Here is a 26,620-nt window from a genome sequence, read left to right as displayed (position 1 = left end):
CCCAGTGGCAAATGAGTCAGCTGCCCTAAATCATGGTGGGGAGGGAGCCTGGGAAGCCGTGACAAGCGTTTGCTTTCCCAGGCTTTTCTCCCTGTGTCTAGCTGGATGCTAGGAGCAGGTTAATTAGTCGGACGGCGCTGAGCGGAGGTTACCTTCGGGAGGATGTGGGAGTAATTAAGGCTGGGATCCCGGGGGGCTGGCAGGTCAGCAGCTCCCCCTTTCCCAGTGAGGGCTGTGCAGAAAATAAAAATGCCATCAAATGGGGGCAAAAGCCACCCACGGCAACAGGATTCATTGATCCAACAGGCAGTGAAAACGAAAACGCTCGGAGGAAGCATCGCATCCGTGCCGCCATTAGCAGCAAGAAGCTAAATTAACACCCGGTTTTTGAGAGGTAGCGGACTTTCCTCTGCTGCAAGGCGGGCAGTGCTTGAGAAGCAGCTTTGCTATCACTGTTTTTAATTAAATCAAGCACTCAACACTCTGAATGTGGCACCAGATCCTCACATGCGTGGCTTTAATTAAAGCTCTGGCTTGCCCCTAATCAAAGCACATAAATCCCAGCAAAGAGCTGCAGGTTCTCCCCGGGGCTCCACTTCCAGCCCTCGGCTCTCCCTGTGCTCAGGCAGCTCCTGTGCCGCTACAACACGGAGCATTGACGCTCCAGCAATACCTTCGACAGGAGCAGAGTCTTCTCCTCCCACATCTGCTCCTCCGACAAACTCCTCTCGAGTGACAGAGCTCAGCTGTTACTCACTGCACGGAGCTCTCTCCTGCAGACCCACGGCCAGATGTGGCTTTGGATCACCCTGGAGAAGCCACCCGCTCTCCCACAGTCCAGCGGTTTGCAGTGATTTCCTTGCCAGACAAGAGCTTTGGCGAGATGAGGAGCACTTCCAAGATGCTCCAAGGTGTAGAGTGGCAGCAGCAAGTAGTACCAGCACACAGAGAAGACCACATCAAGAGCTGGTAGGGGCTTAAATAGGGTTGGGAACAGAAGAGTTGAGCTTAGGGGAAATACAGCCACGATCCAAAGGTTGGCCAAGCCCAGAAGATCCTGGGGGGTCTCTCCTTCCCAGGCACAGTAGGGCACTAGATGGCACTCGCAGCAGCACACACCCACACAGCTATTCCCGGAATAAAAATCACTAGGACTGTTAAGCTGCGGCCAAATAAATGCTTTAACAACTTGATTGTTAACCGCCGTAATAAGCAATTTTAGGAGAATCGCTGCTATTATAGACAGCGCTTGGTGAAAAGCTATAGGCTATTTAAAAATAATGACTCTGCCCAGCCAAAGGCTGCAGTAAGGAATTCTGCTTATCATCAATTAGTGGATGCTTTGCCAACAAAGGACAATGCTGAGCCCATAGGACAATACTTCCCAGATGGCCTGTCCACGACAAATTAAAGTTGCAGCCCTGATGAAGCAGGAGCTGTTTAAACACAGGAAGCTTTTTGGGCAATTAACTGTGTCCTACTCCTCCAGAAGGAACACCTCCCCCGCAGCTTGGAAAATTCGGGAAAAAAATATTCCTGGGATGTTGGACCCAAGCTCAGCCACGCGAGGCGATGCCACCCCACGGCCCAGAGGGTGGGCTGCCTGCCGAGGTACCGGCCAACGCACGTTAGGTGACAGCCATCGCCGCGTCCCTGCACGCGGCTCAGGGAGAGGTACCCGCCTGCACAGAGCATCTCCCCTCTTCAAACCCTGCGGAGGAGCTTTGCTGGCGGAGGGACTTCATGACACTCTCCCACCACACAACCTGCAGCAAGAGGGCTCTGAGAGCTAGAAATTCATGCCACGGCTTAAAAATACGCTTGGCAAGACAGGAAAGGAATGCAGAGGTCTTTTGCGCAGGAAACACCACCAACACACTCCCACGCAGGCTGTCACCACAAACACAGTGCCCTGGCTCTGCCTCGGGCACAGGCAGCAGGAGAAGCACCCTCAGCAGGCAGACAGGGTGTGCTCTCCCTCGCATCCTGCTTCTCTCTTCCAAAGGCACCAGCCCCCGCCAGTGCCTCCCAACTAGCCGTACCTTTGCTCCGTCAGTATCTCCAGAACGTTCTCGGCCAGCCAGATATTCTTCGCTGTCACATCCCCACCTGAAAGAGCGGCAGGGAAACGCCAGTCAGATGAACTGGAGTGGTTGTGTCACCTGATTCAACTGAGCTACCGACCGCTTCGCTCCCTGCATTCCCCATCTGGCAAAGCTAGTTAAGGAGTTTGCTCCCTGCCCGGAGCACGCCTTGCTGCCTGCTCCAGCTCTGCCCGCCACACACGCTTGGCTCTTCCTAGAGAGAGCAATTTCTAGGTACAAGTGCCTGCCTGTGCCTGTTAGGGGATCACGGGGGTCTTTGCTGCAACGGTACTTTCGCAAAATAACGATGATAATAAGGAATCAGTAATTATCCTTCTGGAAAGCAAAGGAGAAGCCATAAAGGGATGAGATTCGGTAGCTGGAAAGGAGAAAATATTTGCACCTGCTGAGCCTACGAAGGGGAAAGAGCATCTGCAAAGGCTGCCCAAACTCTCAAACACAGGCCAGGTGTACAGAGCGGTGTCTCACGCCCTCAGCGTGGGCCTTCAGCACGAAGCTGGAGCCTTTGGCCGACGCTGCTGGGAGCAGAGCAGGACTCCTGCTCCAAGGGCCCAGAAGACGCCTAAAGCAGGCAAGCCAAAACAATGGGATCATAACAATTAAGGCATCGTAAAAGTGGTGAGAAGTGAGACAGCGGCGTCCTTCCAAAACAGAAGGGGCCCTGCACGGGGAGGTGCAACCGAAGGGAAACAAGGGATGCCTTCACCAGTGGTTTTTCAAATGTTCTGTGTTTACATGGTGACAACAGGGCCAGGGCAGCTTGGCTCGCACTCAGGACTCCGTCCCCTCCCTCTCCATTCTTCCTCCCCTGAAGAGCAGATACGGCAATTTCCAACCCAGGCTGCCCAGCCCTGTGTCACAGGCGCATACAATAAAAACACAATGTCAGGTTTTACGGTGGGACATTAATTCCTCCTTCGTGGACGTCAGCGGCCAGCGCCGAGCAGAGAACACGGAAGAGGCACCGTTCCTGTGAATCCGGAAAGGCGTGTGCGTGTGTGCGTGTGTGTGCGTGCACAGCCGTGGGGTGCTTACACCGAGGGCTGGGGGGAACACACTACAGGCTACCATATGGCCAGCTCCCTGGTGGAGCTACCGACTTCTCGTGGGGTGAAGCAGCCTCCTGCGTCTCTCGATGAGTTACGGAGCAGACGTGCACGGCTCTTGCCATCCCAGAGCTCAGAGCAGGGATTAAGGATGACCCCAGCGCCCTTGTGCAGTGCTACACAGTGAAAGCTGGCAGCAACAGGAACCAATACACTTCCTGGCTGTTCCAGCATTTGCCAGAAGCCTCCTGGCTCTCTGTGATTCACCCCTCGATGAGGCTGCTGGGAGCAACAGACTCTTGAAAACTTATCCCCTGCGCCATCCTCCCTGGGGAGATCTCCTCACCCGACAGGTTGGGGCAGGCTCAGTGCCCGCCAGCTGGGTACACAGACACTTGGGAAGCCTGTCTGGACCTGGCTGCACAGCAGCTCCGGCTCCAGCTCTGACCCCACGTGCAGCGTGCCACAAGTCAGCCCTGGTACGCCACCACCAGCACCCAGCCTGCTGGCACGAGCAGGGTGGATGCCAGCGGTCACCTCGCTCCCGTGGGATCACTCACCTGCGATCTGCTTCATGAAGGTCATGCAGACTCCATCCGCACCGAGCACCCCGCTCTTCACCAGCTCCCGCAGCAACCACACCAGCTGAGCAGAGGGAGAGATCAGTGCAGCTTCTGCCACCGCCTCCCCCACGACACCTCTCCCCAACACCACGGCTGCCTCGGCTGGCAAACGCCGCCACGGTTCCCTTCCAAAGGTGAGTCCTTAACATGGAGCAAAGGAGCTCCACTGGTGCCAACCACCCCCCAGGCCCTCCACACTCCAACCCCTCCGTGCATCCTCTGCCATTCTGGGGAGAAGACCTTCTCCTCACCTGGGTCCGACAGGTGTCCTGCAGCTTCAGGTACTTCTCCATGAGAATATGGTTGATCTTGTTGAGAACAATGTTCATGCCATCTCGGCTGACCAGTGCCAAGTCCCGGTAGCACTGCAGCAGAGAAGAGTGGGAGACGGTTACAGAGGAAGGATCGTAACAGCAAACGTACAACGGTTTTATCAAACCTGAGCAGGTAACAGCAAATAAACGCATCTCAGGGAAGGAACGTCAAGGCAAGCAGGCTGCCGTGGGGTGACTTGAATCAGCACCCCGGGGCCAAGCAGGGAAAGCCGTTAATCCTCTGGGCTTCACCGGATTTAGCCCCAGGAGCCAATGTTCCTCACTCCAGAACAGTGTCGCGTGTCCCTGTCCCCTCATCCCAGCCTTCCCTGCACCCTGCCACAGCTTTGGAGAGACCAACACCAGAGAGCAAAGGCAGAGATCCTTCAGGAAGGATCAGTTAATAAACGGTCACATCCAGATCACTTAAGCCCCCCTGTTGCTCCAATCTCCCTGGCACCAGTGCCAACTGGAGCTGCCCTGAAGATGCTGGCAGGACGTCAGGTCGCTACAACGTGATAGTGGTCCAATATGGCTGCAGGGAAGCTCCATGGAGATGCAGAGGCAGAGATGGATCATCTCTGCTCCTGCTCACGCAAGACTTCTGGGGTCAGACAGAGATTAATGTGGACACTGGCTGGCTCAAACCCACGCTACCACGTTGGCTTCTTTCGGGTTAGAAGTCCAAACATCCTGCCCACGGTCCAGACCAGCAGGTTTGCTGGGGCCCTGCTATGGGAAGAGGGAATTCTCGTAGGGAAGGGAAGGACCTTCTCCATCCTTGACTGCCACCAGCAGCCAGACAAAACGCTGGCCAGAGAGCAAAGGTGCTGGCTCTCCCTTCCCCTCTGGTCAGGACAGCAGGGGGTGGAGGGTGATTAGGAAGTAATTTGCTAAATGGTTCTGCATGAACATTAATTTGTGCCAGTAAATGTCATGATATTCCAGAGAGCAGGGGTCTGGTCTCTGCATCCTCCTTTAGAGAGTTAATGAGGCCTCAAAAGATCACTTTGATTAGACTCCCTGTGCTCAGGCTTTCTCCCTCCCGTTTTTACAGAGCAATGTGTTAAAAAAAAAAAAAAAAATCCCAAACGAAAAAACCCAGAATCCAAGAGGTGTAGACTCTTTGGGGCCTTTAATTGCTTTTGAAATGCTAAATGAATATCCACAAAGCAGAACCAGACTCAGAGTCTCCACACAGACAGCTACCACCTGATCAGGAATGCACAACATCTCCCCGTCCTCTGTATCAGCTCTGGGAAAGAAACACGTAACACCACAGCGACGGGAAAACACAGGGGATGAAGCGGGTCTAGGACACAGCCAGCCAGGGAGCTGAAGCTTTTAATTTGTTTGGAAAACACCAGTGTTGCCAGGTCCCTACCCTGCCTGGATCCTACCTCCTGTGCTCGATGACAGGATTACGGCCAATCATTGCCCCTGGCACTTCCCTCTCACAGGCAGGTGCATCCCTGCATCCTTCGGAGCAGCAACAAGATGAACGTTTTTCACCTTAGTAGCTTTTCTTGCTGGTCCGTTCACATTCAAAGAACTCATGCTTTTTTTGGGTGAAACGCCTAGGCTTTGGTTTTCTGCCAGATGTGTGCGAGGTGTAGTGTCCACATCTGCATTTAAAGCCACCAAGAGGTCCTGTGACATGGCCCTGACAGTGTGGACTGCTTCCCAGCTGGCTGGGCTGATTCTGGCAGCGTCTTCAGGACAAAGCGCTGGAACACACACAGCTCGAAGAGATCCTCTAAGGGATTTACTTCTGGTTGAGTATTTAAGTTCCCATAGGAAGGACACCGTAGTCCTGTTACCTAGGGAAGTTTGGCAGCTCTTCACCTTGCTGACCGCATGCTTCCTCAAACCCCAGAAGCAAACGCTGCAGAATACCAGAACTCGAACCGTACCTACGATGCTGCTGATCCTTGGCCCAAAGTACAACCTGCCAGAGGAGGACAGGTCCCATTTAATCAGGGTCACGGCAGTATGGCACAGCACTGGCTGGTTGCTTCGGTGGACCCCTGCCTATCAGCCTCTGGCACAAGGATGGTAGCAATAATCCAAAGGAAAGTGCGGGGAGAAAATCTTCAGGGCTCCAGCAGCTGGGGGGTGGGGAGAGAACTTGAATTTCTTGATTATTGCCAAGGCTGCAAACAATCCATCGTCTCCTCCCCGCTCTCAGCAGACTGGAGCCGCTGCTCGCACAGGCCGTTTAATTAACGGAAGAGAACAAATGATAAATGTTCGCTTTAAATGAGGGGAGAAGAAAAAGAAAAGAAAATAACCACCGAGTGGAGGAAAGAGGCCCCCTCCCACCCAGCAGCGGGGCAGAAGAGGCACACGGCGGGCAGATGATGGAGGAGATGCCAGGGCAGCGCCGCACTCATCTGCGGGGAGGGCTCCGTGCACTCTGATCCCAGAGCAGAGTGTTAATTAAAGTGAGAGGTGCCAGGCGGAGGAGGGAGATCCGATGGATCAGTTGCTGTCACTTTGATATTTGAAGGCGGTCAAGCGTCCCTCCTCACAGCTGGACAAGTTTAGCACAGCTAATCTCTGGTGGTGGTCGGGGTGTCAAGGCAACAAAGAGGGAGGAGGAGACCTGCGTGCTTCAGCCCATCCTCCGCCACCGCCGTGCCACCATTTCTGTAATCGGTCAGCAAGAGGATGGGGCAGCTCAAGCCTCCCCCCCCCCAAAAAAAAAAAAAAAAAAAAAGGAGATGTGTTTTAAACAGCCTCTCCAGGAGGAGGGAGTGCCTCCCACCTCCCCTCCATGCCCCAGCTGATGCGGCTGGGGGACAGCGAGGCCACGCTGCGAGACGAGCCGGATCCACATGCTGGGGACAGCCATCCACGGAGGAAACACAGGACGACGAAGCAGACAGCATGAGATGCCTCTGCTCGCGTGCTGGCACTGCGTGCCCTGCTCAGCTTCAAGGGTTTTTTAAGCACTTGTTGCCCTAGAATGTAAACATGGCCAGCTACGACATCCTTTTATTTTTTCCCTTTGGCAAAACAACAGGTCCCAGGAGTATGGCAAAGCCTCGTGGGGTACGCTTGGCTCAGGGCAGTACCGCTTCCACACCAACCTCGCTGGGTTTGATGCCGACACCAAATATCCACCTGCGGGAATTTCATGATGTGGGAATAGTTCTTGCAGGTGACCTGGGCTGGCTGCGCTGAGCATCCTGGACCTGGGGGTTTTTCACTGGAAGATGAACAAGAGCTCTGCCCTCTGTGTGAGAATTTCAGAGCTCTCTCAAGAGTCTCCTGAGATGCCCTATCGGTCTGGCAAGCGTTAACCCCTCTTCATAGGCAGGGAGCAAAGGCAAGGAGTAACTCGCCCCCAAAGCCTGGCAGAAAAATCACTGACTGGCTTCCTGTCCTTGCTGTCTGGATACAGGGCAGGTGGCAGCAACTGGTGACATCAGAGCCTGGCAGACTGGCAGATCCAATTACTCCCTAAGAAAAGTAACGTGCTCCGAAGAGCAGACCTGACAAGAGCAGGAGGACCAGCCACCTCTAATTAACGTGGCCATGAGCAGCAAAGCATGCCCCCAGCCTGCCATCTCGGAGAGACGGCGTCGGTGCCTGCCAGTGAGAGCGCCGGACTGCTCACCCCCTTGTCCCCCTTTGCCAGGGGAGACCATGGAGGGGAATGTTCTGGGTGGGTTTCTCTTGGCCCCCACAACGGGATGGCCAGCAAGTGCCATGCAGATGGAAACTGGGGCATGCCAGGCTCGCTCAATCTTTGCTTCCAGCGCACAGAAGCACCTGCTCCATGAGCCTAGTGCTTGTTCAACGGTGCCTGGACACTTCCCACCCATCCCAGAGGGTCCACCACACCCCAGAGGGGAGAAGAGCATTTTATTTGATGTGGAGGAGGAGGTTCACCCTTTGGAAGACGATCCTGCAGAGCGCTGCTAGTCAGCAACTAGAAATACTCTAACTCCCAAAGAGTCCTGGAAACAAGGATGTGTCCAGCAGTGCTCCGAGCCTCAGCTGGATTCAGCCTCTCCAGGTTTCCAAGTCTTGTGCTCAGCACACGAAGCAGAATCAGGCCAGAGCCTAAGGACAGCAGGGCTGGGGACTCTGCAGTCAGGGTTTGGGAAGGCCTTACGCCAGCAAAGAGACAGAGCCAAACACAGCCGTCTAACCGAAGAGGAATCTCATTCACATCAGCAGTGTAAGCAGCCAGGCCTCAAGACTCCCAGGACAAGTGCATGTTGCTTTCAAGAGGTGATTTGTGAGGAACGGAGCTGTACCTTCATCGCCAAGGACCATCCCATCCAGCAATGCCAAGGCAACTATGAGTTCCAGGAGCTAACGCAGATCTGTTGCTTTGGCGGAGAGAGCTCTGCCCTTATTGCAGTGATTAAATCGAGAGAATACTGCGTGAGTCACCTTCGGTCCAGCGCAGCGCTAGGATTTACAGAGCATCCCAGATGGCACACCATTCAGCCATGCTCGTGGCAGACCCTGCCAACTTCAAAAGTCTGCTTCAACCCTTCCAAATTCCGCACAACCCCTGTTAAATGCAATACATCCATACAAAGACCCCTGGGTATCACTTGCCATGCATGGCTTTTCCAACAGCGCTTTTGTTTTTCCTTGTAGCTGCCAGAAATAGGTCTGGTTTCTATAAGAAAACATCATTTTCAAATCCCTCCCCCAGCGCCCCCAGTTTGTAGCAATAGTGACAAATCCACACCCAAGATCTTCAGAATACAAAACATTCACCTTCCTGTAGGTGATTAACTACAATTCTAAAAATCACAGTTTACAGCGTTGTTAAAAAGTTATTTAAAAATTAAATCCAGTCTGTGAAATTAACAGAGGTGAACTGCTAAAAAGCAATTTTCTCTAGGAATTTGACATGTTCCTCCTCTACAGTCTAGGTGATTATTTCTGTTGTCATCTACATCTGGCTTCCAGCATGGAAATCCGTTCCGGGCCTCCAAAGACAAGGCAGAAACTGGGCAAGGCCTTAACAGTTCCTTTAAGAATCAGTACTTGTCTCCCTCAGCAAAAAAACAATTAATTCCAGGGCTGTGAAAGAGCCCAGCTGAGCCCCCTTCCCTGGTGGCAGCATCCGCATTCCCCTGAGCAGCAGCTGCTGCCGCCCCTGTGCCACGTGGGTGCAACAAACCCAGGAACGGTTCAAGCAAAGTCACTGCCCTGCTACAATAAACACTGCTCAGCGCGGAGGGTTCCAGCCAGGCGCCTTCCAATGCCGGCACGAGACCCAAAACTTCCACAAGCTCTGAATCCCCAGCTGCCTGGAAAGCAAAATCTCTCAGGGACGGACTTTTCCGCGCTCGGCGAGGGGCGCAGGCGTGCCTTACCTTCTGTGCCTGAGCAGGTTCGGTTAAAACCAGAGTGAAAAGACCCAGGCAGATCTCCTCGTGCTGGGGGGTTCCTTTACAGATCTGAGAGAGAAAAACGCAAGTGCCGTGGGTGAGCAGGTGAGGTGGGACCTTAGAGGAAGCTCAGTAAAGCAACAGAAGGAGGAAAACCTGCTCGAGACCCACCAGATGGGTGGGTCAACGGAGCGCCCAGCAGCCTGCAAGGAATTCAAAGCAGGATCATAAGGGAATACAGGAAACATAGCGGGCCTCCCTGACCTCCCTGACGTTTTACCCCGTTGCCAAGTTGATGCTGGTGCAAACCCCCCAGCAGCGAGAGCCTCCCAGCGACTTCAGTGGCACCACTGCAGGGTATCTCGCTACTGAGGGGCAACAAACCCCCAGACAAGAACAGCAGCAGGTCCCTGCGCCCTGCCCTCTGGCTGGGAACCTGCCCAGGCTCTTCTCACAGACACTGGGAAAACATTTCACGAGCTTCAGAGCCCTGCAATCCAGCCTGGGTTGCCGACCTTTTCCCATTAAGGGAAGGCAACTCTGTACCACTGACTCCAACAGCCCAAGGTGTTCCGGGGAGGAAAAAATGCAACCAACATATCCGAGAGCCCATTAACATGTCACACGAGTTTTCCTTATACGGTAACATCTGTGGCTTGCTGGCAAGTATTTTAAGACTACGTGGAGTTTGAAATAAATGCTCCATCCCTCAGCAGAAGGCTGAACCTGCCCTTTCCAGTGGTCTGGAGTCTGGCTGTTTGGAGGCCAGGAAAAAGCTGATCTGAGCAGCGCAGGAGTACAAAAATACACGAGAAACACAAACAAGAGACGCTCACGTGTGGTGACAGACTCCTGCGTGCGTGCACACGTACACAGCACGCATACGCCGCAAGACACACACTCAGCCAGATTTCAGCAAGAAATTGCATTGCAGGTCGGCTTCCGAAGAGGTGACTAGACAAGGATTAAAGCCACGATGTTGTTTTGTCTTTTAACTGTAATAGCTCTGGGAATCCTTGACAGGCTGAGAGCTGCGAGAATGCAGCGGGCTCCGTCCCCCCGCCTTGTATCTGCCTGTTCCCTCTGCCTTGCACGCCCGCTCCCTCAGAGATCTGTGCAAGTACAATCCACCACGAATGATTTCATCCAGGCAGGATTCCTCGTCTCGAGGAGATGACACTTACGTGAGCATTGAGGGCATCGTTAGCTTCCCTCTCCGACAGCCCGTTGGTTAGCGAAGTGACGATGCCCACGCACCTTTCTAGTCTCTGAAACAGAAAAAAGCCAAACGTCACAAAATTTGAAGAGCAGATACACTCGAGCGTATCCTCACCGAGCCAAGATACAGCAGAGGCTGCTCTGACCCCCACCCAAACACCTGAAGGGACAGAAAAACAGCCAGTGCCACCACAGCCATTCTTGGCTCACGTCAGGGCTCTGAACCTCCTGCCAGCTGGAGAAGCCACCGCTTCATCAACATCCATTTATCCACAGGTTTGGGTTTTAAATACTCCACTGACACTGCTCAAAGAGCCAAAAAGTAAACGCATGATTATTCAGTGACACTAATATTGATGTCACTTTGATATGAGGCCAAGATGTAGTCGTGCAAAGGCTGAATTTGTGGCAGGGTTGTCAGTCTGGGAGCGGAGCCGTACCCCAAGATGACACGCTGTCCCCAGCGCAGGGAAGCCAGAGCTTGTCATCCAGCAGCTCTGCAGTGCAAGACCCACTGCTCCTGTCCCTGTGGGAACCCCCCGGACAGCAGGGCATGAGCCTGGAAACCTTCTGCTCTCGTCACTTAACATCTGAGCAGCTTCTGAGTGAGAACAAACGGCAGGAGCAGATGTCTGTGGGCAAGTACCCCAAGGGATGAAGTGATAGGAAGAGCCACCAAGTCAGGACTGGACAGGGACAAGAGTGCAGGGATGAAAATACCGCAGAAGCAAATGGCAAAGGCTTCCACTCAACTTGAGAGAAATCAGAGAGTTGCCCACACTTCACACAGGGCGTGAGCAGCCCCCGCAGCCGTGGCTCTCTCCTGTCCAGCAGGCTGGGCACCGGTGTTAGCTGATGTCTACCTCTGGTGCGGGGAAAAACCTGAGCAGAGCGGCGTGACTCTGGGCGCAGGCACGCCAAATCCCCACCCCACTTTGTGGTGCCACCTCAGGGGTGGAGACAGAATCACTGCACGAACTTGCAGGCTCACCACATGCTCTCACAGCAGCGATACACCCGAGAGCCAGCAAACAAGCGGAGAGCAGGGCTCCCCGCTGCCAGCGCACAGTGGCTCGACCACCGGGCTCCTTTAACACCGGGGTCTCGCTCCTGCGCTACCGCTCACGCAGCAAGACGTCGTTCTAAATTAAACTCCTCCATAAAGAGCTCTGCTGCCGTGCGAGGCAGATGTGCCCTGCCTTCTCTGCCGGTGCCAGAGCTACCACGCCAGAGCTGCGGGCCCAGCTGGACCGTTTTGGCCACGGCAGCGATGCGAGGGTCCGCGGCTGCCAGCAAAATGAGGTCTCGCTTTCCTGGAGTTTCCTTGAAGCCTACGGTTAACAGAGCGGTGACCCGTTTGCAGCAGGGAAAAGTGGCAAATGCAGGCTAAGACAGGCACTAAGCAAGTTCCAAGAAGGTTATTTCTACACAGTTGCTTCTTGATTAAAATGCAAACACATCATGCCGATTATGGAACTGATTAGTGACTCCTTTGCATATCAAAGGGACTGCAGTGAAGAAGCTATTGAGAAAGAGGTCAACAGTTCTCCACTCCAAGGCAATATGAAAGAAGATGTACTGGTCAGTAATGCAGAGATAATGCCTTTGTAAAACCGGCTTTGTTCCAGGCCCAACTATGGCATTATGAAAGAGCAATGGGGCAAAACCCATGAAAATCTCAAATCTAAAGCAGATGAATTATTTGAAAGGGAGGACAAGATCCAGTGGCTGCAAAAGAGAGTTAGAAAAACCCCAGTGAGAAATAAGACAACTTGTTGGCAGATAATGCAGCCAATGAACCACCAGAAGAGCTTTGCAAGGACCTTCAGCGTCACAGAATGTCTTTGGTCTGAGACCTGCTGACGGACTAGCAGGATCAGGGTTTGGTATTCCCATCTTGGGATACACGAGAGGCACACCAGCTCGCTCCCGCCAGGCATGGAGGTCCTGTATTTTCAAACACTAGGTATGGTATTTGAAAACAGTATTTCTACCTTTGGGCAAGTTTAATGGCTCACGTTCCTGCAACAAGCTCTGCTGCCTCTACCAACACCCAAAGTGGAACAAGATGATGATTTCTTTGTGTTAACACCTGGTAGGAGATATATTTTTTACAAGCTCCAATCCTCCTGATCACCTCTCTCTCCCTGAAACAGATGTGTTCAACTTACTGCCACGGGCAGCTCCGACAACTGCTGAAGGGAAAGACCAGAGGAGGTTTTTCTCCTTTCCTTTCATCCTTTCACCCATCAAGGATGGCAGCTTGTTTACTGTGAAAACTCAACGTGCAACTATCACGCACGGTTCTTCCTGTGTACGCTCTGCTTCCTGTTTGTTGGAGTCTTTAATGCAAGGACCATGAAACTGCGACAGTAAATCCATCAGCACTCAGGGATATAATTAATGCCCAAACCAGTTTCTCCCAGCTGACTGGGCTTCTAGGCTAAGGCACTGCTTCCCAGTGGTTTAAGAGGCACAGGAGGAAGGCTTGATGGTTAAACAAAGCTTGTCTCTGGGATGTCCTCTCCTTCTGGTACCTGCGTTTTCCCAGATACATCACCATGATCAAAAATGAGCTCCACCACGCTCGCTGACTCCTGATGGCTCCTTCCCAGACTCGACACTCTCACGGAAAGATCCAGGTGAGAGCGACCCAGACTGCAGGGGAATTGCTTCAGCAGCCTGGAACCAAATTCGAGCCCAACCAAAGCTCCCGGCCATGCTGGACCTCGCAGAGCTGCGTGGGTCTGAAGCTGGGAACGTTCTGTCCAGACCTGGACAGGACCCAAAACACACATGGGGACCAACGAGTGCTTTGAAGGAATATAAATACACTCTAAATGGCAAAGGACAGTTTCCAGACCTTGAGACCTAGCTATTCCAGTTACCACCCTATTTTTCTCCTGCAATTGAAATCCAACATGTTTTTGTTTTTTTGTCTGCACCATTTCATGAGCCCCAAATACACTCGTTTCCATCACACAATAAATAACCGGTCTCTCCCACAAGTCTAGCCATTTACAAGTGTGTTGCTGCACCCATGGCACCAGGGAAGCCGGCCCTACACCAGCTTTAGGAATATCCCCGAACACTCGCCGGGGTGGCCCCACAAGCCAGGTGTCAATCCGCATTATAGAAGGGCCTGAGCCATGTGTCCACCTCACCCGGGTCCCTGCGCTACCGGCTCTTCCACAGCTCCTCCACATCAGGAGGAGATCCCAGTTGTCCTGGGGAGATCCCAAACCTTCCCCACCTGTAAAAGAACCAGGTCTCTTATCCCGCTGCTGGCAGAAAAGCTCAGTGGGAAGTAGGACAGTGCTGTGTAACCTGGGGCCGGGTGAACACAGGTCGGAAAGTTTCACAGATGCTGGAAAGATGAGTCCTGTCGGCGCTCAGCAAGCTTCATAACCCTGCTCCGCAACCTGCGGCTGCCCGGCCCAAGCACAGCCAGGGCCAGGTGGGCAGGGAGACCCCAGCTGGGAGGTGTTTTCTGTTTCAAACGAGCCCCTTCCCCACACAGGAATGGGCAAGGGGAGCAGCGTGCGTCACCCTGCCCGCACCCCGCATGGGGCTGAGCCCGTAACCCACCCCCTGGAGCCCCCCTGCCCCCAGCCCCAGGCACCTACCTCCTCCAACTCATCCTTGGCATCCAGAAGAGTGGAGACCAGCAACTTCCCTCCTCCTCCTGCTGCTCCCCCCTTCCCCTTCTGCATCTCCATGGCTGGGGGAGGGGAGGAGAGGGAGGAGGGCAGCCCCTATCCAGGGGGATTGGCCTGAGAGGAGCACCCCCTTTTCGCTTGGTAAGCCCCCCCACCCAGCTCTTCCTCCTGGGAGGATGGGGAGAGGGGTGTTTATGGGAAATACCCCCCCCCCTCAGGGGCACCCCCTGCTCCAGCAATGGGAAGCAATGGGGTGGAGGGGACAGGGGCACCCCCGCCTGCTCCTCAGGGGGGGCTTGCCCCCGGACGGGGGGGGTACAGGGGGCTGCCTCCCCTTAGCAGGGGTGGAGGGGCTGCTCTTTGACTGGGGCAGGCCTGGGGCCTGCGGCCTGGCGCCCTGCTGTGCTATGGGGCAGCCCGAGGGGAGGGGGTCTCTGGAGAGACCCCGGGGCGCGGGGAGCTGTGGGGGTGCCGGCGCGGGGAGGGGGTCCCCGTCGGCCGCGCCAGAGGAGGCCTGTGGCGAGGGCGGCCCCCGGGGGAGGCCTGTGGGGAGGCGGTCCCGGGGGTCCCCGCCGCGGGGGGCGGGGGGCGCCGGGGGTGTGACAGGCCCCCCCGGCGCGGGACGGGGCAGGGCAGGGCGGGGGGGGGCTCCACCGGGCGGGGGGTCTCGGTGCCGGGGGGGAGGGGAGCGGCGGCTCCGCACCCCCCGCCCAGCGCCGCGACCGGAAGTCACCGGGAGAGGGACAGGAGGGCCCGGCGGGAAGAGGAAGCGCCAGGCGGCCGGAAGCACCCGCCCCTCGCGTCTGCTGTCCAATGACAGCAGAGATACTGCTCGGAGTGACAGGACGGGGAGCTGGGCGGGAGGCGGGGCCGCCACGGGCTCCTCGGCCAATGGGATGACGGGGGCGGGTCGGAGCTGGAGGGACGCCCCGCCCTCGCGCTCCCCGAGGCGCCGCGCGTGGCCGGGGACCCCCGGGACTCCTGGGGTCGGGCATGGCCGAGACCCCCCCCGAACCCTCCCGAGAGCCCCCCTGGCCGGGCACGGCCAGGCCCCCCCGGCACCCCCCGATCCCCCCGGGTCGGTCATGACCAGGACCCCTGAGCCCCCCGCGGGGCGTGCATCACCGGGACCCCCCCCAACCCTCCCCGTTGGGTAGCCCCCTGCCCTGGGGACCACCCCAGCCCCCTGCCCCGGGGACCCCCCACCCCAGCCCTGGGGACCTCCCCAGACCCCGCCCCGGGACCCCCCCCAACCCCTGCCCTGGGTAATCCCCCTGCCCCGGGGAATGCCCCTGCCCCGGTGACACCCCCCCCGCCCCCTGCCCAGGGGATCCCGCCCCCACGGCCCTGGGACCCCCCCCAACCGCTTGCCCTGGCGTCCCCCCCCAACCCCTTGCCCTGGCGCCCCCCCCCAGCCCCCCCGCCCCGCGGACCCACCACCCCCTGTCCCCACTGCTACCCCGCTGCCCGGTCCCGGCTCCTTTGGCCCCGCAGACTCCCCGGACCCGCCCCCTCCCCCCCCCGGGGTGCCCCGTCTTGCCAAGCCCCGCCCCCCCCCCCCCCCCCCCTTCGCAAGCGCGCTTGGGCCCCTGTGAAGCTGCTGCTACACGGGGAGACCCCCGATACCACCCAGAACCCCAGTGAGACCAGGCGGTGTGGGGGGACCCCGGGGGGGGGGGGCAGGGGGGGACCCCAGGACCCCACTGAGACCCACGGCGAATGCGTACACACCAGCTTTATTACAAAAATTAGAGCTCTAGTGCCCCCCCCCCGGGGGTCCGCACTGTCCCCGGCCCCCCGTGTCCCCCCTGGCCCCCCCCGGTGCCAGGGCCAGGCCATAGGGCTGCTGGGACACGGGGCCCCCCCCGCAGCTTTCGGGGTTCAGCTCGTGGGGGGCGGTGCCGTGGGGGGGCATGCCTGGCCCCCCTGGCCGCTGGCGGGGACCACCAGCCGGGCCCCGGTCTGGGGGGGCTGTGGGGGTGGTGTCGGGCTTAGCCCCAGGGGGCTGGGGGGGGAGTTAACCCCCCGGGGGGGTCAGCGCCGGGTGCTGCTCCCGCGCTCCCCCAGCAGCCAGTAGGTCCTCACCTTCCCCTTGCCCTGCGGAGAGAGGGGGCGGGGGGCTGGGGGGGGCATTGCTCCAGGGGTCAGGGTGTGGGGGGGCACCCGTTGCGCCAGGGGTCGGGGTTGGGGGGGGGGGGGGAGGGCATTGCCCCAGGGGTCGGGGGTGCGGGGGGGTCCATGACTTAGGGGGTCGGGGTACAGGGAGGTGGGAGACATTGCCCCAGGGTTTGGGGTGCGGGGGGGGGGGGGGGCAGCCATTGCCCTTGGGGTGGGGGTGCGGGGGGGGACACTGTGGGGCTGTGGGATGGGGATGCTGAGGGGACCCCACTGGGGCAGCCATGGGGGGGGGCTGGAGCTCACCTTCATCTCCACGTCCCCCCGCAGCTCCAGCTCGAAGCAGCCGAACTCCTCCAGCACCGCCTTGGTCACCGCCGAGATGTGGATCTTCAGGGCTGGCGGGGGGGGTGTCCCATCAGCACCCATGGGTGCCCAGCCCACCCCCACAGCACCCATGGGTGCCCAGCCCAGCCCCCACAGGTGCCCAGCCCAGCGCCCACAGCACCCATGGGTGCCCCAGCACCTTCCCCGTTGGACTCCATGCGCGAGGCCGTGTTCACCGTGTCCCCGAAGAGGCAGTACCGGGGCATCTTGAGACCCACGACGCCAGCACAGACGGGTCCTGTGGGACACCCAGTGAGCCCCCCACCCCAGGCTGACCCAGCCCCCTTGCTGGGGGCTCCCATCCCCATGGCCCCACTGTCCCCCTGCGTGCTGATGTCCCCTCCCCATCCTTGGGGTCCGTGAGAGGGCTGGGTGTCCCCCCAGCCCCAGGGACTGCCCTGTCCCCCCTCTTTGCTGGTCCACATGGGTGCTGTGTCCCCCCACCCATGAGCCCATGTGGGTGCCATGTACCCATCCCCTGTGACCCATACATGGGTGCCATGTCCCTGTCCCCATCCCTGCTGACCCACGTGGGTGCCATGTCCCCATCCCTGTCCCCACTCACCCATGGGGTGCCATGTCCCTGTCCCCATGGACCCATGTGGGTGCCACGTCCCCGTCCCCACTGACCTGTGGGGTGCCCCATCCCCACCCCCATCCCCAGTGACCCCACCATGTCCCCGTCCCCACTGACCTGTGGGGTGCCCCGTCCCCACCCCCATCCCCAGTGACCCCACCATGTCCCTGTCCCCACTGACCTGTGGGGTGCCCCGTCCCCACCCCCATCCCCAGTGACCCCACCATGTCCCCGTCCCCACTGACCTGTGGGGTGCCCCGTCCCCACCCCCATCCCCAGTGACCCCACCATGTCCCCGGCCCCACTGACCTGTGGGGTGCCCCGTCCCCACCCCTGTCCCCAGTGACCCCCAATGTCCCTGTCCCCACTGACCTGAGGGGTGCCCCATCCCCACCCCTGTCCCCAGTGACCCCCCATGTCCCCGTCCCCACTGACCCGTGTGGATGCCGATGCGCAGCTTGAGCTGCTGCTGCGGCCGGTGGCGGATGCGGAAGGAGCGGACGGCGTCCAGCAGCGCCAGCGCCATGCGGGCCACCTCGCGCGCATGCAGCTTCCCGTTGCGCACCGGCAGCCCCGACACCACCATGTAGGCGTCCCCGATCGTCTCCACCTGCGACACACCACGGGTGCTGGGTGCTGACACCGTCGCTGGGGTGCCTGGCGTGACCCGTGGTGCGTGCCTGTTCATGCGTGTTCATGTATGTTCTGGCATGTGCTCACTTTGTAGACGTCGAAGTTGTCGATGATGGCGTCGAAGCAGGTGTAGAGGTCGTTGAGCAGCGTCACCACCTGCATGGGGGTGCTCTCGGCCGACAGCGCCGTGAAACCCACGATGTCACTGAAGTAGATGGTGACGCTGTCGAAAGCCTCCGCCTGCACCGTCTCCCCCCGCTTCAGCTGCTCCGCCACCGAGCTGGGGGATGGGGGGGGGGGGGGGTTATGGGGGGGGCACAGCCCCCCAACCCCTCCTGAAGGCAGGGACTTCCCAGCCTCCAGCTATGCCAGGGGGTCCTGGGGGTCTCCAGCCATCTGAGGACCCCCAGCTCTGAGGCATGATGGGGGGGCCGGGGTAGTCCCTGGTCCCTCTGAGGACCCCCACCCCTACACATGCTGGGGGTCTGGGGTCATCCCTGCCTCCTTTAGGTACCCCAAGCCCCAAAAAGCCATGACACAGGGAACTGGGGGGTCTCCAGCCCTCCAAGCACTCCTTGCCATGAAGCATGTTGGGGGGTCCCTAGGGTCCCTGGCCCCTTCAGGCACCTGGAGCCATGCACCAGTCTGGGGGGGTCCCCAGCCCCTCCAAACACCCCCAGTCCCAAGGAACATGGAGATCCTTGGTGTCCCCAGCCCCTCCAAGCACCCCCAGCCCCAAGCGACATGGGAGCCCTTGGGGTCCCCAGCCCCTCCAAGCACCCCCAGCCCCAAGCGACATGGGAGCCCTTGGGGTCCCCAGCCCCTCCAAGCACCCCCAGCCCCAAGCGACATGGGAGCCCTTGGGGTCCCCAGCCCCTCCAAGCACCCCCAGCCCCAAGCGACATGGGAGCCCTTGGGGTCCCCAGCCCCTCCAAGCACCCCCAGCCATGCAGGGCATCCACGGGGGACCTCAGCCTGGGGCAGGCAGGGGATGCCGGTGTGGTGCCCAGCAGTAAGGGGGTGCACAGGGGCCGGGGCCCCCCCAGTGCTTACTGGGGCAGGATTTGGTAGAGGAGAGCCTCAGCCTTGCGTTTCTCCTCCAGGTAGGCTTGGGTTCGCTCCTCCACCAGCTCCTCCAGGTTGTTGGCGTACTGCTCCATGCGCGACAGCAGGTTGTCCAGGATGTTGCTGCTGCTCTCCCTGCAGGCAGGGGGTGAGCACCCATCCAGGGACCTTTTTCGGGGTCACTCATTGCCCACAGGGCTGGGGGAGACAGAGGTACCTGTTGAACTTGCGGAGCTGGACCTTGATCTGGTTGAAGTCAGGGCGCTCCAGCATGTCCTCAGCCCAGCAGTGCTGCATCAGCTGGCCCAGCTCTTCCATGTGGCACCCCACGTTGGCCGAGGGGCGGAAGCTGGGGCGCTCCCCGCTCTTCACCCGCTCAATGATCTCTGTGGGTCCAAGCACCCATCAGTGAGGCCAACAACCCATCAGCTGGTCCAAGCACCCATCAGCAGGTCCAAGCACCCATCACAGCAGGTCCAAGCACCCATCAGTGAGGCCAACAACCCATCAGCTGGTCCAAGCACCCATCAGCAGGTCCAAGCACCCATCACAGCAGGTCCAAGCACCCATCAGTGAGGCCAACAACCCATCAGCTGGTCCAAGCACCCATCAGCAGGTCCAAGCACCCATCACAGCAGGTCCAAGCACCCATCAGTGAGGCCAACAACCCATCAGCTGGTCCAAGCACCCATCAGCAGGTCCAAGCACCCATCACAGCAGGTCCAAGCACCCATCAGTGAGGCCAACAACCCATCAGCTGGTCCAAGCACCCATCTAGCGAGGCCAACAACCCATCAGCTGGTCCAACAACCCACCAGCTGGTCCAAGCACTTGTCAGATGGTCCAATAAGTCATCAGCAGGGCTAAGCACCCATCAGAGCAGGTCCAAGCACCCATCAACTGGACCAAGAATCCAGCAGCAGGTCTAAGCATCCATTGACACCAGTTTCAAGCACCCATCACCAACAGGTCTGAGCACCCATCGCCAGCAGGTCCGAGCACCCATCATCAACTTGTTCAAGCACCCATCATCAACTCGTCCAAGCACCCATCAACTGGTCCCTGGCACCATCACCCTGGCCCTCCCCCCCACCTTTAGGGCTCAGGTCGAGCCCCTCCACGTAGAAGACGCCGTTGCGCAGGGCAATCTCTTGCAGGATGATGCCGAAGCTGTAAACGTCGCCCTTCTGCGTGCCGCGGGCCGGCGGTGACTCCATCCGCAGCAGCTCGGGCGCCGTCCACAGCTTCTCTGTGGCACCAGGGAGGGGGCTGAGGCCGGGCAGGGACCCCAGGCAGGGGCGGGGTGGGGGGATGGGCAGGTTGCTCACTGGCGAAGAGCGCGTGGGAGTCCTCGCCATCGGGGGCTACGCGGAAGCTCTCCAACCCATAGTCCGTGATCTTCAGCACGAAGCGGCTGTCCACCACACAGTTGGAGGACTTGAGGTTCCCGTGGGAGACGATGACCCCGTTGTGCAGGAACTGCATCCCCTGGCAGGATGGAGAGCCATCAGACCCACTGCCCCCCTGCCATGGGAATGGGGACCCCCGTGGGAACCATCTCGTTACCTTGACGATGTCATGGGTGAGGGAATAGCGGAACATCCAGTCCAGCGTGATGCTCTCGTTCTCCAAGATGTCCTGGGGACATGAGGGTCACCTTGCTGTCCTCCCACCAGGGATGGTCCAGGGATGGGGGACAGCACCCATCTGCCCGCTGCGAGCAGCCCCGACACTGGGTGATGGGCACCGTGTGGCCCCAACGATGGGTGATGGGCACTGTGTGGCCCCAACGCTGGGTGACGGGCACCGTGCAGCCCCAACACTGGGAGATGGGCACTGGAGGGAGCGGCTCCAGCCCCAGACGGCTGCCAGGGACCAGGACCCTGCCGGTACCTGGAGGCTCCCGCGCGGGCAGTACTCCGTCAGGATGCAGATGTTTGGGGGGTCGGTGCAGGCGCCGATGAAGCGGGTCAGATGCTCATTCTGGACATCCCGCATCTAAGCCGGGAGCAGGGTGTGGGACCAGGCTCACGTCACCCCCCACCCCAGCCAGGGGACACCCGGCTGGGCACCCCCACCCCACCGCGTGATGCCAAACCGGGCGCCACCTACATGCTTCAGCTCAAACAAGACCTTGCGCGTCAGCTCGATGCGCTTGCGGTTGAGGTGCTTCACAGCCACGAGGTTGCCCTGGGGAGACACGGGGTGACGGGTGCCTGGTGGGGTGGTGGGTGCCCAGTGGGGTGGTGGGTGCCCACCCCTGCTCCCGCACCCCCATACCTTGTAATACGCCGTCTTGGCGTAGACCTGGAACTGTCCCTCCATGGTCATCAGCGAGCCGTAGTTGGAGCCCCTCTGTGGTAAGGGACACGGGGTGAGCCCTGCACCAGGTCCCTGCCTCCGGAGCGGGGCTGGGGACGGGCTGGGTGCCCACCAGGGAGAGGGTGAGCTTGCTGCCGGCGCTCCGGAGGTGTTTCTCCAAGCTGCTCATCTGCACGTCCTCCCACTGGACACGCCACAGCTCGGCCGCCAGCTCCTTCTCCAGTTGCAGCTTCCTGTGCCGGGAGGGCAGGGTGAGACCCCCCGCCTGTGTCCCCCCACCTCTGGGGACAGCAGCGCAGCCTTGGGGTCACCCTCCCCGACCCCGGCACCCCCACCTGTAGATGAAGAAGGAGGTGACGGTGATGGCCAGGAGGATCAGGCTGACCACGAGGGACAGGACCTCCAGGGTGGACAGGTTGGCTGCACAGCAAGAGGAGGGTGGTGAGGGGCCAGTGGGTGCCCAGGGTGGGGGGTCTCGTGTTGTGTCCCCCCCCCGCCATCACTGCTCACCTTTGCGGCACAGCGGGTCGCTGTTATCGAAGCCACAGGGGGGGGACGTCAGAGGGGACCACGTTCCCCGGCCAGTGGATCTCACGCCCTGGCACCATCTCAATCTTCTTGGTGGTGCCATTGTAGTTGGCCACGATCTTGGGGAGGGGGGGCAAGAAATGGGTGGGAGGGGGTTCCCAGCTGCCCCATGGGACCAGCTGCCCCCGCAGTGGGGCTCACCTGGAAGTCCCCCAGCACCGGGTCCATGTCCCACAGGGAGTAGTCGCTCTCCCGGTCTCCATTCTCATCGATCTTCAGGAAGCCGGTGACACCTGGGGACAGAGGGTGAGTGGCTGCCGGGGTAGGGGGGACCCTGGGGACCCCAGTCCATGGGTGGGGGCTCCAAACCCAACGGATCATCCTCCCAACGGGGTTGGTGGGTGGCACCCAGCTGGGACGGGGACGGGGCTCACCATAGAAGGTGCGGTTCCACATCTGGCGGGTGATGGCGGAGGCGTTGGTGATGGAGCCTCCCCGCTCCAGCGTCTCGGTGACGGCCTGGGCATAGAGCAGCACCCCGTCGTGGAAGGCAGCCGCGATGAAGTTCATCTGGTGGCACCGAGATGGCTCGGGGATGGGGCACAGCCTGGGGTCCCTGTCCCCTTGTCCCCAGCAGCCCTAGGTCATCCCACAGCTCCTTGTCCCCAGCAGCCTCAGCTCCATCCCACATCCCCTTGTCCCTGTCCCCAGCTCCATCCCATGTCCCTTAGCAGCTCCATCTCCATCCTGTGTCCCCCAGCAGCTCCAGCTCCATCCCATGATCCTTTGTCCCCAGCTCCACCCCATGTACCCTTGTCCCCAGCTCCATCCCATGTTCCCCAGCAGCTCCAGCTCTCATGTCCCCCAGAAGCTCCAGCTCCATCCCCTGTCCCCAACTCCATCCTGTGTCCCCCAGCAGCTCCAGTTCCATCCCGCATCCCCAGCAGCTCCAGCTCCATCCCATGTCCCCAGCTCCATCCCATGTCCCCCAGCAGCTCCAGCTCCATCCCGTGTCCCCAGCTCCATTCCATGTCCCCTTGTCCCCAGCTCAACCCTGTGTCCCCTTGTTCCTTTGTCCCCAGCACCACCCCAGCCCCCCAGCAGCCCCAGCTCCCCCCCGTGCCCCACAGCCTTCCTGGCTCCATCCCACCGTGTCCCACCAAATCATCTTTCATGGAGAAGTTGAAGTGGGTGAGCGCCTCATCCTTCAGCCGCGCCAGGAAGGGCCGGTACTCGGGGTTCTCGGGCTCCTTGTAGGTGATGATGGTGACAGCCTGGGGGGGACAGCGGCTGGCAGCGGGGCCAGGGACCCTGCCCACTCCAGGGGACCGGGGGTCCCACACTGGGCACAGGGCAGGGCCCCGGCACCATTGATCCCGTTCCCTTCCTCCTCGGGGGTCACCAGCAGCCGGGAGCTGGGGGGGGCACGGGGGTGCTCCGGCACCCACCGCAGCCCCGCTCCCCGTGGGGGGCACGCACATGGGGGTTAGTGCCTGCGCAAACGCACACACGTGCATGGTGGGTGCCTGCGCACATGCACGTGTGGGTGGGTGCCCGTGCATGCACACACAGGGGTGGGAGCCCAGGCACATGCACATGTGTGTGTGGTGGGTGCTCAGGCACATGCACACACACGTATGTGCCTGTGCGCACAGACATGTGGGTGGGAGCCCAGGCACATGCACACACACGTGTGGTGGATGCCCGTGCACATGCATGCGTGGGTGGGAGCCTGTGCACATGCACAGACGTGTGCAGTGGGTGCCTGTGCACATACACATGTGGGTGCACTGGGTGCCCGTGCACATGCACATGCGTGGGTGGGAGCCCGTGCACATGCACACGCGTGTGCGGTGGGTGCCAGAGCAGAGCCCCGGCTCACCTCGAAGGCCTGCCGGGCGCTGGCGTCGTGGCGGTCCCCCCGCCTCCACGGCTGCTGGGGCTCGGGGAAGCGGCGGCCCTGCAGGCTGGCCCCGAAGATGTCGATGTAGAAGAAGGCGTAGTCGCCGCGGGTCAGCCCTTCGCGCCCCGCCTGCAGCATCAGCTCCCGCAGCGTGGCCGGGGCGCAGCACACGTACACGACTGCGCAGGGTGAGACAGCTCGTGGCACCCCGGGACCCCCCTGTCCCTGGGAGACCCCCGAGACCCTCAGCATCCCGAGGGTCCCTGCTTGACGTGGGAGGTGACACGCGGTGGGGTCATGCTGCTGAGTGGGTGGAGGGTGGCCAAGTGGGGTGCTGGGGAGCTGGGGGGTCCCGACCCCCTCTGCCTGCCCCCCTGCCCCCCCCCGTGCCCTGCCCGCCTCTGCCCTCCAACACAGGCGCCAGGCCCAGGTTTCCTGTTTTCCCGACTCCGTTTCCTCCTCCCTGTGGCCCAGATCCCGGCAGAGATTGACTCGGCGGCACGGTGGCCCCGGTGGGTGCTGCCACCCCACTGCCATGGTCCCCTTCAGCAGGGGGTCACGGTGCCGGTGGGGTCCCGGGGTGCTGCCCAGCATGGGACGCAGCCGTGCCACCCACCAGGACCCTGGGGCCTCAAAGCAGCACCCACCCGGGGTGAGCAGCAAGGTGGCAAGGCTGGGGGTGCCAGAGGCTACCCACCCAGCGCCAGCCCCACCGACACCCACTCCCCTGGTGCCACCCGGGATGGCTCTGATGGGGACGGGGACGGAGCCAGCCTGGGCCAACCGCACAGAGGGGACCGGGGCAGGTGGCCCCGCTCAGCAGCTCCTGGTGGGGCATGACACAGGGTGGGGGGCCGGGGGGTGTCAGGGTGCAGGATGGGGCAGCACATGCATGATGCGTGTGTGGTTATGCAGCATTCCTGTGTACAGTCGCGCAGAGCCATGCACACCCATGTACAACTGTGCTGAGCCACGCACATCCGTGTACAGCTGTGCAGAGCCGTGCTGAGCCGTGCACACTCCTGTAAAGTCATGCAGAGCCGTGCTGAGCCATGCACACCCATGTACAGCTGTGCAGAGCTGTGCTGAGCCGTGCACACCCGTGTAAAGTCATGTAGAGCCATGCTGAGCCATGCACACCCGTGTACAGCTGTGCAGAGCCATGCTGAGCCGTGCACACTCCTGTAAAGTCATGCAGAGCCGTGCTGAGCCATGCACACCCATGTACAGCTGTGCAGAGCTGTGCTGAGCCATGCACACCCGTGTACAGCTGTGCAGAGCCGTGCTGAGCTGTGCACACTCCTGCAAAGTCATGCAGAGCCGTGCTGAGCCGTGCACACCCGTGTAAAGTCATGCAGAGCCGTGCTGAGCCATGCACACCCGTGTAAAGTCATGCAGAGCCGTGCACACCCATGTAAAGTTTTGAGCAGCTGTGCTCAGCTGTGTACCGCTATGAACACCCGTGCACTGCCATGCACACCCGCGTGGAGCCGTGTAGAGCTGTGCGAACCCGGGCACACGTGGGCACAGCCATACGCACCCGTGCCCAGCCGTGCAGAGCCATGCTCACCCGCGTGGAGCCGTGCAGAGCCGTGCACAGCCATGCCCACCCATGCACTGCCCCGGCACCCCACCACCGCCACCCCGGTCCCTCTCCCCGTGCCAGCCCGCGGCAGGACCCCCCCCCGTCGGTGCGTCCCGTCCCCCCCCCAGCACTCACTCCGTCCCTTCTGCTTGATCTCCTGGATGATGAAGGAGAAGTTGCCGCCGTCGCGGAAGACGACGTCCATGACGGTGAGGTTGCGCAGGGTGGGCAGCTGGACGTACAGCCCCTCGGCGGCGAAGAAGTACGGCCGGTCGTCCACTTTCTCATCCCAGTAAACCAGTAAAGCCCGACGGGTCCAATTGAAACGCCGATGGAGCTGCACACCCAGTTCACCCAGTTTACGGTGACTGGGACCAGCACGGGTAGTCAACCCGAATTGCTCTTGCTTGTCGTCAAAGCCGTGGGCTTCGGCACCCGCTGTCACCAGTGGAAGCCGCCAGTGGCTTGTAAAGCGGGCTACTGGGGCCGCCGTGTAGACGCACCCGGGTCCCAAAAATGCAGCGGGGTGATGAGCGAGCTGGAGGTCAACAGCGGCCAACGGCGCAGCCATTTCAGAGCAAACACCGTGCCGATCCTCGCTGCTACCGAAAACCCACCGGAGGGTAAAGCCCGGTAATAAATCGGCGCGGGCATTAACGGTGGCGGCGGCCAAGCGCACCGCTGGTCCCACTCGTGGCCAAGCCCAGGGGTAGGTGAGGTTGTGTTCGGGTAACACCACAGCTAAAGTCAACGCGGTCGTCCCCGCTGTCGCCACCACCGTCACCGCACCGCAGAGCAGGGCCAGCACCGCCAGCATCGCCCACGGAGAGTGGCTTCTCCCCCGTGACAGGGCTGAGCCCTTCCTCCCCCCCCCCCCCCCCCCCCAGTGACACAAAGGGCCGTTAGCATCCACACCGAGCTTAACTCCTTCCTTCCCGCCGGGAGGGAGGATGGGGCCGCCCGGTGGTGGGTGGGGATATCCCCACTCGTGGGATGTGGGATGGCGGGGTGGCACCGGGAGTGGGTGGCCATGGTAGCCACGATATGCCGGACGGGGGTGGCACCGGGAGCAGGTGACAGGGTCGCACCGGGAGTGGGTGGCCACAGTAGCCACAACACACTGGGACAGGGGTGGCATCAGGAGTGGGTGGCCACAGGAGCCACGACATGCCAGACA

General features: G+C 60.2%; 2 protein-coding genes across 2 annotated transcripts in view; both read right to left on the bottom strand.

Annotated features, from left to right (window-relative positions):
* Positions 1-15,100, bottom strand: part of INTS3 (integrator complex subunit 3) — a 42,270-nt gene extending 27,170 nt beyond the window's left edge. Inside the window, exons 1-6 of the mRNA XM_040618494.1 lie at positions 14,296-15,100; positions 10,636-10,719; positions 9,437-9,520; positions 4,026-4,139; positions 3,712-3,796; positions 2,043-2,109 (exon numbers count right to left, since the gene is read on the bottom strand). Of these exons, the coding sequence (XP_040474428.1) occupies positions 2,043-2,109; positions 3,712-3,796; positions 4,026-4,139; positions 9,437-9,520; positions 10,636-10,719; positions 14,296-14,388 (527 nt within the window). The 5' untranslated portion in view covers positions 14,389-15,100. The remainder of the gene's footprint in view (positions 1-2,042; positions 2,110-3,711; positions 3,797-4,025; positions 4,140-9,436; positions 9,521-10,635; positions 10,720-14,295) is intronic.
* Positions 15,101-16,104: 1,004 nt separating this feature from the next.
* NPR1 (natriuretic peptide receptor 1) lies at positions 16,105-26,298 on the bottom strand. Its single transcript, XM_040618492.1, is given in 22 exon segments — positions 16,105-16,425; positions 16,750-16,841; positions 16,970-17,068; positions 17,843-18,017; positions 18,128-18,320; positions 19,094-19,240; positions 19,323-19,491; positions 20,199-20,354; positions 20,434-20,593; positions 20,672-20,743; positions 20,999-21,103; positions 21,218-21,295; positions 21,386-21,460; positions 21,540-21,660; positions 21,763-21,847; positions 21,938-21,980; positions 21,982-22,074; positions 22,157-22,248; positions 22,390-22,525; positions 23,116-23,229; positions 23,838-24,037; positions 25,579-26,298. Coding segments are annotated over 22 exon segments (3,150 nt in total). The 5' UTR covers positions 26,261-26,298; the 3' UTR covers positions 16,105-16,362.
* Positions 26,299-26,620: the final 322 nt, after the last annotated feature.

This window comes from Falco naumanni, chromosome 20 (genome assembly GCF_017639655.2).
Source record: "Falco naumanni isolate bFalNau1 chromosome 20, bFalNau1.pat, whole genome shotgun sequence".
In the NCBI taxonomy this organism is placed as follows: Eukaryota; Metazoa; Chordata; class Aves; order Falconiformes; family Falconidae; genus Falco; species Falco naumanni.
This window is presented reverse-complemented; position numbering and strand designations above follow the sequence as displayed.